We start from the raw sequence: 12211 nt of genomic DNA, 5'->3' as shown, positions 1-12211 counted from the left end.
GGCGGACTGAGATTTAGTTCGGCGCTGGAGGGGAGGTGCGACTGGGTGTGTGCGCAGGAGGGTGCCGGGGGGGTTCTGATGGTTTGGGAGGCCGCGGGGAAGAACGGCAGAGAGGCGGCGGAGAGGTGCGTGTGGGAGAGGAATGGTCGTCGAGCAGGTGGTCGGGAGGCGGCGGGCGAGGTGATGCTGGGTCTGGAGTGGAAAAGATTGGAGAGTGGTGGTGGTGGCAGTGGTGGTCGTGGTCGTGGTGGTTGTGGTGCAAGTGTCGAGCCTTGGCTTGGGCCTGCCCCAAATGGGCCGGCTCGATGGGGCGGGTCCAAGTGGGTGGTAGAAAGCCGTGCCCAGTGTGCCCTGGCGATGGCCGCACCGCATCTCCACTGGACGCCGCCAGCATCTCAGTCCAAGGCTGCAAATTGTGAGCCCTCAAAAGTCCCCACTGCCACTGGCAAATGTCATGCTGCAGTGAGGGCCATGGCGACCAAGAGAGAAGCGCCTCCACAGCTATCTATCTAGGTTAGGTACCTAGGTAGGTAGGCATCTGGAGAATCGCTGGCCAGCATGTCTCGTCACCAAGCAGCTATCCGCCCACCAAGTCTCACCTCGTGAACGAACTGCAGGCTCATGTACGTCAGGGCGGGCAGCTTCATGGAGGACCCGTGGGACTGTGCGCCATCTCAAGGCTGCAGGGTAGCCGCCAAGGCACGGTGCCTCGAGGACATCCATGGATGTAGCAAAGGGCGGCCTAGGTTTGGAATATTGTCCGCTCTGTCACTTGCAGAGCTGTCACATGAGGCCTCTTGCAAGAGCAATTGTCCACCTCTGGAAACAATGACTTGCACCAAGCTTCTGTTGCAGCACAATGAATGCCCAGACCAACCGGCCAACGAGAGCTTGCAGCTCGTCGATTTTCCTCGGCTCCGTCTGCCCTGCGCGCTGCGCTCTCCATCCGCGTGCGTGCCCAGGTCTGGGCCCCACTCCTGCCAGAATCCCCGACCGCGACGGGCGGGCGGTCCTTTAAAAATTTCTGGCCTGCGTGCCTGCGCCTGCGCTTCCTCCTTTCTCTCTTCAACAATTATGAAGACCACCAACTCAAATCATCGACGGCAGTCTTGTTCTTCGCAACAATGGTCCTCACGCTGCCGGCGATTCCGATGTGTGTGTCGAGAGCAACGTTTTATACACATCCCTTGCTTAAAACCATCATCACGAGGGCCCTTCAGTGTGTGCTACCATGATGCGATGATGACCTGAAGCACTGGACATTTCCCCCAATCCTCGTAGCCGTTGCGCATCTCCCGGCAAGCCGCCGACTCATTTGACGTGCCACGTTGATGTGGCAGAAGACGACAGCGGCGGTACAGGATGTCTGGGGCGCGCGCCACGGCAATGCCTGATCCTGTTCCCTCGTTCTCGACATCCACGATCAGACCAGCTTCAGTCTGCCCAGTCACGCCGGCGGCACTCATTCGAAGCTCAACTGACTATAGGTAGGTAGGTGCATCGAGGTCTCGCTACGAAGTTTGACAAGGGGAGCTGCCTGCATCAGTCCCAGTCACCTGGCCATTGCTGTCGACCCTCCCCTGACAACCCTCTACAAACGGCTGCCATGATGACTCTCTTTCATTCTGGTAATCCGACTTCTGTGCTCAGCCTCACAAACGGTCAACCCTTTTCTCTGGCTTTCTTCCTCCCAGAAGGCAAGTCAGCAGCAAGGCGTGTCGTCCGAGATGGTTGAGCCTGCGGAAACATTGGCACATTGGCCTGAGCAGCGCCCAACACACCTTTTCCTTTTTACATTCGGGTGGCATTCCATGGCGTCCCAGTTAGGAGACAGAGAGAGACTCATTCTCTGCTCGCGTGTTAGGTATCGTGTCAGGTCCCTTTGCTCGGCATCTGAATCTGCGCGACGAGCCTTGTACTTGGCGAAATGGTAAGCCTTCCTTTCTTATTCGCGTCTTGTTCTACACAAATCCGCCCCTCTTTCCTCTCGATCCTTTTTATGATGAGACTTTTAGCTCTAGACCTGATGCGGCGCGATACTATCGCACCGCGTGAAGTCACCATACCATGTATACCTGAAATTATCAACCTTTCTTCACTTTCAGCACTGGTGGTTTTTTTTTCGAGCATTTTGAGCTAACTGAAGAATAGCGTCCTTACTAATGCACTGCGCAACATACGAGAGTAAGGTTGTTGATCAACGTGCGCAAATATTGGCAGGCGGCGAGCCGTCATTTTCGCGACCCTTCAATATTTAGTGATGATAGAAATAAGAGAATCGCAAATATTTGTAACTCATCGTTCCCATTTTATCATCTCATCATGACTTGCTCTAATTGGATATTCGCGATCATCGAAACCCCTACACATCTGTTTCTCCACCCATGCCACAACCAGATTGCGCCAGGCAATCCTGCTCCAAGAGCAGGGGTTGTTCCTCCCACCGTACTTATCTCTCCCCATCTGTCCCTACCGTCCGGAATGCCGCGCGGGCTGAAACGTGACCGTACCAGCAGCGTCATTCCAGACGTCATGTATTTTATCTTCCCACCCGCCGTTGTAGCTCAACCTGCGCGCGCAACCTCAAAAGACTGTTAAACTTGCGCAACTTGTCCCGAGCGTGTTGAGCTATCGGCGAATCCAAGCTTGGCCAGTTTACTGGTCCTTGCCGAGCGAGTCGGCCTTGGCGCGGAGGTTGGCAGCAGTCGAGCCGGCCTCGGTGAAGTAGCGGCCGAGAGCAGGCTGGAGGAAAGATCGGAAGATGAGTTGGGCGCCGCTTCGAGGTCACCCCAGTTAGTCTTGGCCTTGCTCGTGGTAATCATGATTGCGAGCTAGGGTTTACAAACCTGAACACGGGCAGAGACAGCCAAAGCAAGAAGATGAACTTGAAGGTGTAGTAGAAAGGGAACCAGTAGACGACGTTGATCAAGCTCTCGGCAACACTAGGGAGTTTTGTCAGTACACCGAAGCACTAGGCATGTGGCCGAACAGCTTTAGGTAGCTTACGTGAACATGGCAAACACAACCCAGTACTATACAAAGGACACTTGTCAGCACAAAAGGTTCACACATCGAAGAGTAGCGACGTAGGTCTCGTGATGACGAATGGACGTACAGTCAGCCACTGGGTGTCATCGGCCTTGTTGACAGTGAACAGGGCACTGAGAGAGTAGTATGCGGGGACGACGAAGCCGGCCAGGTTGGTCAGGAACTGTCCTCCGAGGTTGAAGATGATGAAGAAGAAGTAGAGACTGGCAAGGCCGATAACACCGTAGACCTTGGGGACGGAGGTCTGCTTCTCGAGGTTGTTGAGGGCAGGGTACTTGGAGAGCTGGCAGTTCGGCACGAGTTAGCATCAGCTCGAGATAAGCAGTTGCAAAAGAGTCGTGATCTGAGCACGTGTGCAGATTGCTTGGCTCCGGGCCGAGGACCTGTACAGCTTCAAGTGCTCCATAGAGCCCGATCGCTGAGGGTAGGTATGAAGCGAGCGAGGTCTGTCATGGCTCAGACTGCCTGAGAAGTTGAAGCTGCCAGAGCTTGGACGTAATCGGCTCCGACGAGAGGGCGCACAGATCGTAGGCATGGGATGGAGGGCTGCAAAAAAAACGTACCTCCTTGTCGAGCTGGGACACATAGTGCTGGACGCGGTCTTGGGCAGACATTTTGAATGTGGGTTTGCTGGAAGCGATGTTTTCGTGAGGCTGTGGAAAGGGCTAGCTATCTTGTAGTGTGTGATGTTGAAGACGTGGAGGTTCGGTAGGGTGCGTTGATTTCGTCAGAGCGGGGAAAAGCTGTAAGGTGGGCGCAGGAGGGGTGAGGACGAGTTAGGGCTCATAGGAGCTTACCTAACAAGGGATGGCGAGACACTGACGGGAGGTCGGGCTGAAGTGCATACCTACAGTAAGTGCACTAACGAACTTCGGGGTCCCTAAGGTATGGGAGTTGGGCGTACGTCACGCCAGGTTTCACATCCTAGGCACCTCAGGACGAAAGGCCAGACAAACAGTAACAAGGCTGGTAGCTCAGGCTCAAAAATTGACTTGCTGCCAAGTTGTTGAGTTGCCCAAGGTGCATCATACGCCCAGTAACCAGTGCCTTCGATAATCGTGAAGTCAGCCCTCGGGTCAGAACATCGTGGGTATACTGGCTCCTAAGACTCCATTCCCTCGTATTTGCATTGCAGTTGCAAACGTACCTGCATGACTTGGTCCGTACACGGTCGCTTGAAGGCCGTACTGTGGCAAGACAGAGGACAGAGGGGATAGGGCCTGGTCCTGGCTAAGGCTACGTCGTCAATCCTCAACAGCCCCTAGGCTCTCCAAGCTCGGCTTGGCAGCATCTTTAGCCCTTCACGAGAGCTGACGATAGATCACTAGATCAGTACCCCTCTTATCCCCTCCGGACGTAGCGCCGCACATCCTGAACACTACTGAGCTGTGGAAGTCAAGGCATTGATTTGCAGAAGCAGCGCGAGGCCATCACCGAGCCAACGCACTGGCATTTGTCGTGCTGGGCATGATCTCGCAAATTGTAGCAGATTCGAAGCACCAGCACTGTCGCTCGGCCTGATGAAGCCCGACTGGCATGTGACGAAATACTTGAGCTCGTAGCCAATGAGATTGCACCTTTTGCACCGGGGACATTTAATCTGTTCTTCCAGCTCTTAGGCGTGACAATAAGTGCATACTGGGGATCAGTCTCGCCAGCAATGACCGAGTGTGAGGCACACCACACAGCTGTGACAAATTGCACAGATCTGGAGTGAGAGGTCGATGCTCAGACCCAGGCAATGCAGGTAGCCACCATTGCCAGCTGATCTGTTCTCTGGGAGCATTGCGGCTTGAACGAGAGAGTCCTCAAGGAGGAGCCGGTCTTGTCCTGAAGCTCGTCTCTAGTTGTTTTTCTCCCAGCGACTGCTACTGAAGCGACCTGAGTAGATTGTGGCTTCGATCTGCCACATGCTCGTGCTCGCCCACTTTCAGCCATGGCTGAAGGATAGAGGTACTGGTCGAATGTGCGTCTCGTGCAAGCATGTCGGGGACAAAACAGCACGACAGGGACGGTTGGGCGAGACCATGACAGTGAAACACGGTCCTCGCCTGCAGAGCACCAGTCCTCACTCCTGATGAGCGGACTCGTGTGAGCGCCTGCATGCGCCAGATGGAGCCTGGTGATTGTTTTTGTTCCAGTCGGCTGCATTGTTGACTCTGAGAGAACCTGGCCAATAGCAGCCACCTGCCGGGCTGGGACAGCGTGCTTCCAGCCACCGCCCGCCCGGCCGCCTCAGCCCCAGCACTCGCTCGCTCGCTGGCTCAAAGTGGGGGCGGCCAATCTTGCACCAGACCAGACTCGAGTCGGCGGGTGCTCCAGTGCACAAGGTCGACTTGCTGTTGCCCGGCCGCATTTTCAAGAGACAACAATTGCTTCCTGCTCACCACTCACCACTCGCGACGCACGACGACGGCCTCTTGCTCGCCTGCGCGCTGCACACTGCGCATCCCCGGTGCCTTGACTTTGCATTCGCATCTTTTCAGACACCACCTGCAGCCCTTTTCCGCGCCCTTTGCTGCTGAGGCGCTTTGTTTATGCGGGCGGCAGATCTTTTGTTTACACCAGCATGGGTAAGAAGCTCTTCTCTACGCTACCCCAGCATCCGCCTGCTACGCGCGTCTCAACGTCAACCCAGAAGCTGCATTGCATGCCGCCGTATCATAGCGACTGCCCATTGCCGCTCGTGCTGACAATCTCGTAGCTCCTCAACAAGACCAGGCCATCCTGGCGCACCATCCGCATCACCTTCACCACCACCAGCACCCGGAGTCACGGAAGCGGGCACAGTCCCGTGCCTCGACCGCCTCGATACACAGCATTGCGACACAGCCGAACGTCGACCAGGCCTTTGCTGCACACCACGCCGGCTTCGTCGACCAGTGGGCTCAGAACGAGCACGCTCAGCAGACGCGCGACATGTCGGCCATGGCCGCCCAGCAGATGTCAGCAGAGGAGCTGATGCTCCGCCCGACGTCTCAGATGCAGGCCCATGCCCAGTCATTCTCCATGGACACGAGCATGCAGTCATCCATGGGACCAGGCGCGTCATTCCCGCAACATGGTCTGTCCCACGGCATGCCTGCCGACTCTTTTGCTACTGCAAATGCTAGCTTCACGGAGCCCGACAGTCAGATGATGGATGATAACGATGAGGGCGATTCATTTGCTGGATTGCCATCTTCGACGAAAGGAGCAGGGGCGTCAAGTAGGACCAGTGCTAACAACGAGCTGGAAATGCGCCAGCTCTTTCAGTCGAGCAAGCACCGGAATCTGCAAGAAGTTGCCAAAGAGCTGCATGGCAACGAGAGAGGTCCCAATTCTGAACGCACTCGCCAAGTATTTGCAATGCTCTGGTCCGTATCTCTACGCTGCTGACTGCGAGACATGGGTTGCTAACGCGATATCGCATAGGATCAACCAAGTTTGCTCAAAAGGAAAGGGCTCTGTGCCGAGGGGCCGGGTATACGCGAACTATGCGTCTCGATGTGCAACGGAGAGGATCACTGTGTTGAACCCGGCCAGTTTCGGAAAGCTCGTTCGCGTCTTGTTTCCGGGCCTGAAAACGCGAAGACTTGGCGTCCGCGGTGAATCAAAGTATCACTACGTCAATTTCTCCCTGATGGACGACCAACCCGAGCTCCGGGAACCAGCTATCCAGCCTGCCATCCCATTCCCGGAGCCAGCCTCATTCGCTCAGAGCATCAAGTAAGTATCCTGCTTTGCTGGCAGCGACGACTTTAAAAGGCTGACCTTGGCTTATTCGTATTAGTGGCTCGCATTCACAATCGCCTGCTTTGCAAAGCATTGATCGACCCCAGCTTCCTTCGCCAGCTCCCAATCCTCAAACAGAAGTGCCTACTGTCCGTCAAGCCATCCAGATCGGCTCACACAGCGTCTACAACCAGCCAGACGTGTCCAGCATCGAACAATTGCAAACAACAACAGCCAAGACGGCCCTTACGCTATCATTTGCTCCAGACCCGGAGGATGCATTCCGCCAGTCCGAACCTCTGACTCTACCCCGGATAGAGCCTTTCCTGCCGAAAGGCACAGATGTGGACGCTGCCAAGTCGCTTACTGCACTATATCGGTCGCATTGCACATCACTGGTGGAATGCATTCGTTATTGCAAAGAGAAGACCTTCTTCCATCTCTACACATCCTTCCAGGGCACACTTACCATGCCAGTTCAGAAACTGTTCTCGAACCCAGCTATCGCGGCATGGATCGAAGAGTGCGATTTCGTACTGTACCAGCGAATGATGCGGATCATTTCGGGTCTCACACTGCAGGTTGTGCCAAAACAAGTGCTCGACACATTGCGCAACATCTCTGAACGCTTGATCCCGCACATCCGGGAGTCGTTCCAGGGTCAGCCCAGACACGTTGTCCTGGCAAAGGAAGCTCCCGCTGCAATCTTTGCCGGCCTCCTCGACCGTGCTTTGCGCGTCAACCTGACTGCGCACGCCGCCGCAAACATGTTGTCCAACCCGGCCAACCGTGATCAAATGTATGTCGACTGGATAACGATGGTCCGCCTTCGCAAGGTGGCTGAGTGTGTCCCCACACGAGCTATGGACGACCTTGTCAACCTCTTGTTGCACGAGATTCGCGAACTCCTCGACCCAGTCAACATCCCCTGGGAGCTTGAGTGTCTCACGCTATATGGTGACATGGCCCTGCAGCGGAACAACAAGAGCCCCCGAGCGGACAACGCCGAGCAAATGGGCTCATCAAACATTCTCGAGCGCTGGGTCAACTTCCTCAGCTCCCTGTCCAAGCAATTTCCCTATGCCTCACCAGCAGATGTGGTCTGGTGCGTCCAGAGGGTGGGCACAGAGACCATGCGGGATTTGACCATTGCCCAGGGAAAGAGCTTTGGCTCGTGGTGGGTGACAAAGTGTTGGGTCGACGAGATGATCTCGTTCCTGGCTGAAAAGGGAGGGTTCATGTTGACTAAGAATGCCTCCTCTGCAGCAAGCGCGATATCAAAGCCGGCGGCTAGCAGCAAGGAGACGGCGAGATCAGCGTCTGGGCTTGGCAGCACTCGAGAGGGTGCCAAGACCATGTCGGCCATGCAGCAAAGCCAACCTCAGCCAGACCGAGCTCCGTTTCCTTCGCAGCTGGAAGGTGCCCCGGGCGACATGCTGCATCTCTCCACCAACCATGACGACAGTGGCATCGGGCCAGACAGCGACATTGGCATCAGGACTCCGGAGGAAGATTTTCCTCTGGACAAGTTTGAGTTCCAACAGACACCTGGCCAGGCGCTTCAGGCATTGGAGAGCCTGGAGTCCCTGTGAAGAGTGCTAAGGAACCCCAAGAATCTCCTCGCCGACGCGGTCGGCCATGCTTTAATTCACGGACACTGTAGGCGTTTGGGTTTATTTCTGTGGGAGCTGGGACATGTACGGCGTCCTGGCACTACTGGTGTGGCTACACGAGACATTAAAATCACGATGCATGACGATATGATACCCTGGAAGGGAGGGATGTTGCTAATGGGCAGCTGGTGGAGGATTGTTGTTGGATCACGGCGCTTGTATAAACTCTTGTAATAGCCAGCTGCTCGATGGGAGTGGCAGTTTGGAGGTTTCTGAAAGCCATGCCAGCCACGGAGTTTTGGGATGCAAACGGATTGGACAGGAGTTCTTTGGCAGTATTGGACCGTGTTGCACCATTGCCGACACGAGCATATTTGATTGCGAATCAAGTACCTCTTACAAGGATGTGTGTCCTGGTCTTTTGCGAAAGTCTTGTTCGGGAGCCAATATGAAATGATTTCCAAGTGGACGCGAGATACACTGTGTTGCCACTGACCTGGCAGCGCGCAGCGAAAAGTTTCACGACAATCACCAGCTCCTTGGGAAACCTTGCCCCAAGGTGGTCTCGCAGTGGCCCAGCTTCGATAGAGACAAAGGCGAAACTGGGTGGGATAGACGATGCCCAAGTCGATCCAGCGCTGAGGGTTACACAACAGTTCTCGGCCCCAGACATCCCAATCATGCGCGCTTCCTGCTCAGACCACACCACACGCGACACGATTGAGGGATGGATGGTCCTTGAGAGTTTGCGGGGTGCTGCTTGCCGAGCCGTGTTGCTGCAGCCCAGCTGCTGTTGTGCGTCACTCCGTCCAGGGCAGGGCAGGCAGGGCAGTGGGGCGGGACAGGCACATTGCAGGCAGGGGTCCAGGTCTAGCCCCGCCATGAGCCGCGCGAGCTCCGGCCTCGGGGCTATTTTTTCGAGTCAGGCCAGCGGTCGGATGCAGAGCGGCAGACACTTCACCCGAGTTGCGACGTTTTCAACCACCTCGTCCTCCCTCCTTAAGCGGACTCCTTCTCTCACGACACTGCAGCTCCTTCGTTTCGCTTCTCGTCACAGAAACGCGCTCATCCCTGAGACGTCCATACACATTTCCGCCTAGCCGCTTTTGCAGCATATCCGAGCCGGCTCGTCGGACCGTCCCCATCCTCAGCCTCAATTTCGTCGGCCGTCAGCCCCGCCATTGTCCGTCCCCAGGTCCGATCACGCCCTCCCGCCTCACATAAGCCTGCGCGCCTCCGCGTCGCTCGCTCGCTGCTCGACAGGACCTCTAGGCTCGTGTACAACCGTATATCTGTCGCAGCAACACCATTCGCCCACAATGTCTGCGGAGCTGTACAGGAACAACAGCAGCAATGGCTGGGTCGTCCAGAAATTCGGCGGCACCAGCGTCGGCAAGTTCCCAGAAAATGTACGAGAGCCACTTGACCCCCGGACCCCAAGTTCCCTTATGCTGCAGCTCAAAATATGAGAGACGTCTTGTCGGGAGATTGGGCACGAGCTAACTGCCAGGTTGCTGTCATTTCGAAAAGATCGCAGAAAGCATTGTCCGGTAAGCAGTTCTCGGCTGGCATAAACCCAAAGATCATATTACTGGATACTGAGACAATTCTTCAACAGCGCCAACCTAGCATCAAACAAGATTGTCGTCGTCTGCTCCGCACGCAGTACTGGCAAGAAGGTCACCGGTACCACGAGCAGGTGCGTGATATCAAGCCGCGCTCCATTCACTCTCCCAGGGGTGATGACGAGTTTTCGAGCGCCTCACACTGACTTGCGGCGTTCTTCGCTCTTGTCACAGATTGCTAGAAATCCACCGGAAACTGCGAGAGATCGCTGCGGCCACGAGCGCCGAGGACACACAAAGCGCCCTTCTCGACGAGGCCAAAATCATCATACAAGACATCTGCAACGAGCACGTCCTGGCGATCAAGGCGGTAGTCAAGACTGAGGAGCTCCAGAAGAATGTGGTCCAGAGCATAGAGGAGGACTGTCAGGGCCTCATCGACTACATCATCGCAGCCAAGCGCTTCCACCTCGAGGTCAATGCGCGGTCCAAGGACCGGGTCGTAAGCTTTGGCGAGAAGCTCAGCTGCCGCTTCATGACTGCCGTGCTCAGAGAAAAGGTTCGTTGTTGCTTGCACAATGTCGCAGGGAAAGCTGTTTGACATTTTGGTCACTTACGGCTCGTTTCGTCGGCTAACGCGCTTTCATTGTAACCCCAGAACGTCGATGCCGAATATGTCGACCTGTCCGATGTCATGCACTACGACAGCTCAGATCGTCTACGTCCGACTTTCTACAAGGAAGCCGCGGCCATCTTTCGCAAGAGAATACTCGCCTGCCAGGACAAAGTCCCAGTAGTTACTGGCTTCTTTGGCAACGTCCCTGGCAGCTTGATGGACGGCGATATCGGTCGAGGCTACACTGATCTCTGCGCAGCGCTGGTGGCGGTCGGCCTGGCCGCTGAGGAGCTGCAAGTTTGGAAGGAGGTCGATGGCATCTTCACGGCAGATCCCACAAAGGTCCCCACGGCGAGACTGCTCAGCTCCATCACCCCGTCGGAAGCGGCCGAGCTCACATTCTATGGCTCAGAGGTCATTCACCACCTCACCATGGACCAGGTCATCAAGGCCGAGCCGCCGATCCCAATCCGCATCAAGAACGTCAAAAACCCAAGGGGCAATGGCACCATCGTTCTTCCTGACCCGATCCAGTCGCCAGCGCAGCAGATCAAGCGGTCGAGGCCCTCAGAGGTGAACCTCGCCCTGTCCAAGGGACCCAAGCGCCCGACCGCTGTCACCATCAAGAAGGACATCACGGTCATCAATGTGCACTCGAACAAGCGGTCCATCTCGCACGGCTTCTTTGCAAAGGTCTTCTCGATCCTCAACAGCCACCGCATTTCTGTTGACCTCATCTCCACGTCCGAGGTGCACGTCTCCATGGCCATCCACGCCGCCGACACGTCCGTCAGTCACTTTGAGAAGGCGACCGCCGAGCTTGGCGAGTTTGGCGACGTTAGCATCCTCACCGACATGGCTATCCTGAGTCTCGTGGGCGCTGAGATGAAAAACATGATTGGTATCGCTGGCCGTATGTTCTCGACGCTAGGCGAGCACAATGTCAACATTGAGATGATTTCACAAGGTACGTATTCTGGGCTCTACTCTCCTTCACTTAAGCTTAAAGGTAGCCTCTTGAGGATGGTTGGCTAACGTAACTCAAAATTCTTTAGGCGCCAGCGAAATCAACATCTCTTGCGTTATTGACGTCAGAGAAGGCACGAGAGCCATGAATATCTTGCATACCAACCTCTTCACTTTCTTGGAGTAGGGATCTGGATCATCCTCTGCACATTGGAGATCTGGGCATTTGGCATAGATGCGGCGGACACGTGTGTTGTCTGTTCGATAGCCCCAAAACCTGGGTTTGTGGGCCTGCGCATGATCATATAGAAAGTCGAGGAGAAATGGAGAGGCCATGCTGAAGTTAGATGTGGACTATTTAGGCCAGTAAGCATTTAAGATGTACATAAACCATAGACATACCTACGTATGCTTCAACGGATACCGAAGGAAAATGAGTGTTGTTGTTGACAACGAGAAGGAGAAGAGAAGGAAAAGAATATACGAAAAAAACCAACAAAAACTCACAAATGCCCATTCTAGACTATAAGACGTCCAAAGTAATACAAAGAAACTTATTCAGAGTTTATGCAGTCTATTTGACGTCATGATGGGCTCTTGGCTTGCTGCATGCCTTTTTACGAAGGGCCAACACATGGTCACGGAGCTGTTAAAGGCCGGTCGCCGATGGCGGCGCCCCACTTTTACAA

General features: G+C 55.2%; 4 protein-coding genes across 4 annotated transcripts; 2 read left to right on the top strand and 2 right to left on the bottom strand.

Moving 5' to 3' along the window:
• Positions 1-2655: 2655 nt before the first annotated feature.
• B0I36DRAFT_348487 (TB2/DP1, HVA22 family-domain-containing protein) lies at positions 2656-3662 on the bottom strand (the record flags this gene model as incomplete). Its single annotated transcript, XM_046156697.1, has 5 exons — positions 2656-2776; positions 2847-2942; positions 3007-3032; positions 3116-3331; positions 3612-3662. The coding sequence occupies 5 exons, from the start codon at positions 3660-3662 to the stop codon at positions 2656-2658; spliced, it is 510 nt and encodes a 169-aa protein (XP_046014264.1).
• A 1039-nt stretch (positions 3663-4701) lies between these two features.
• B0I36DRAFT_321402 (uncharacterized protein) lies at positions 4702-5118 on the bottom strand. The gene has a single exon (XM_046153702.1). The coding sequence runs from the start codon at positions 4984-4986 to the stop codon at positions 4777-4779; it is 210 nt and encodes a 69-aa protein (XP_046014263.1). The 5' UTR covers positions 4987-5118; the 3' UTR covers positions 4702-4776.
• A 264-nt stretch (positions 5119-5382) lies between these two features.
• B0I36DRAFT_321401 (putative cephalosporin C regulator 1) lies at positions 5383-8829 on the top strand. The gene is made up of 4 exons (XM_046153701.1): positions 5383-5621; positions 5753-6404; positions 6463-6756; positions 6821-8829. The coding sequence occupies exons 1-4, from the start codon at positions 5618-5620 to the stop codon at positions 8352-8354; spliced, it is 2484 nt and encodes an 827-aa protein (XP_046014262.1). The 5' UTR covers positions 5383-5617; the 3' UTR covers positions 8355-8829.
• Positions 8830-9345: 516 nt separating this feature from the next.
• On the top strand, positions 9346-12097 carry B0I36DRAFT_321399 (aspartate kinase). The gene is made up of 6 exons (XM_046153700.1): positions 9346-9784; positions 9906-9925; positions 9994-10074; positions 10175-10499; positions 10599-11523; positions 11612-12097. The coding sequence occupies exons 1-6, from the start codon at positions 9695-9697 to the stop codon at positions 11707-11709; spliced, it is 1539 nt and encodes a 512-aa protein (XP_046014261.1). The 5' UTR covers positions 9346-9694; the 3' UTR covers positions 11710-12097.
• The last annotated feature ends 114 nt before the right edge of the window (positions 12098-12211 follow it).

The sequence above is a fragment of the Microdochium trichocladiopsis genome (assembly GCF_020744255.1).
Source record: "Microdochium trichocladiopsis strain MPI-CAGE-CH-0230 chromosome Unknown B0I36scaffold_4, whole genome shotgun sequence".
NCBI lineage: Eukaryota > Fungi > Ascomycota > Sordariomycetes > Xylariales > Microdochiaceae > Microdochium > Microdochium trichocladiopsis.
Note: the sequence above shows the minus strand (reverse complement) of the source record. Positions and strands in the feature narration are given on the sequence as shown.

Excerpts from the sequence above, each read along its gene's own strand:
- B0I36DRAFT_321399 (XM_046153700.1), top strand. The coding sequence starts at position 9,695 with ATGTCTGCGGAGCTGTACAGGAACAACAGCAGCAATGGCTGGGTCGTC. Across the intron at positions 9,785-9,905 it reads TCGGCAAGTTCCCAGAAAAT|ATCGCAGAAAGCATTGTCCG; the intron begins GTACGAGAGCCA and ends CATTTCGAAAAG. Across the intron at positions 10,075-10,174 it reads GTCACCGGTACCACGAGCAG|ATTGCTAGAAATCCACCGGA; the intron begins GTGCGTGATATC and ends CTCTTGTCACAG.
- B0I36DRAFT_321401 (XM_046153701.1), top strand. Across the intron at positions 6,405-6,462 it reads CAAGTATTTGCAATGCTCTG|GATCAACCAAGTTTGCTCAA; the intron begins GTCCGTATCTCT and ends GATATCGCATAG. Across the intron at positions 6,757-6,820 it reads TCATTCGCTCAGAGCATCAA|TGGCTCGCATTCACAATCGC; the intron begins GTAAGTATCCTG and ends TATTCGTATTAG.
- B0I36DRAFT_321402 (XM_046153702.1), bottom strand. The coding sequence starts at position 4,986 with ATGGCTGAAAGTGGGCGAGCACGAGCATGTGGCAGATCGAAGCCACAA.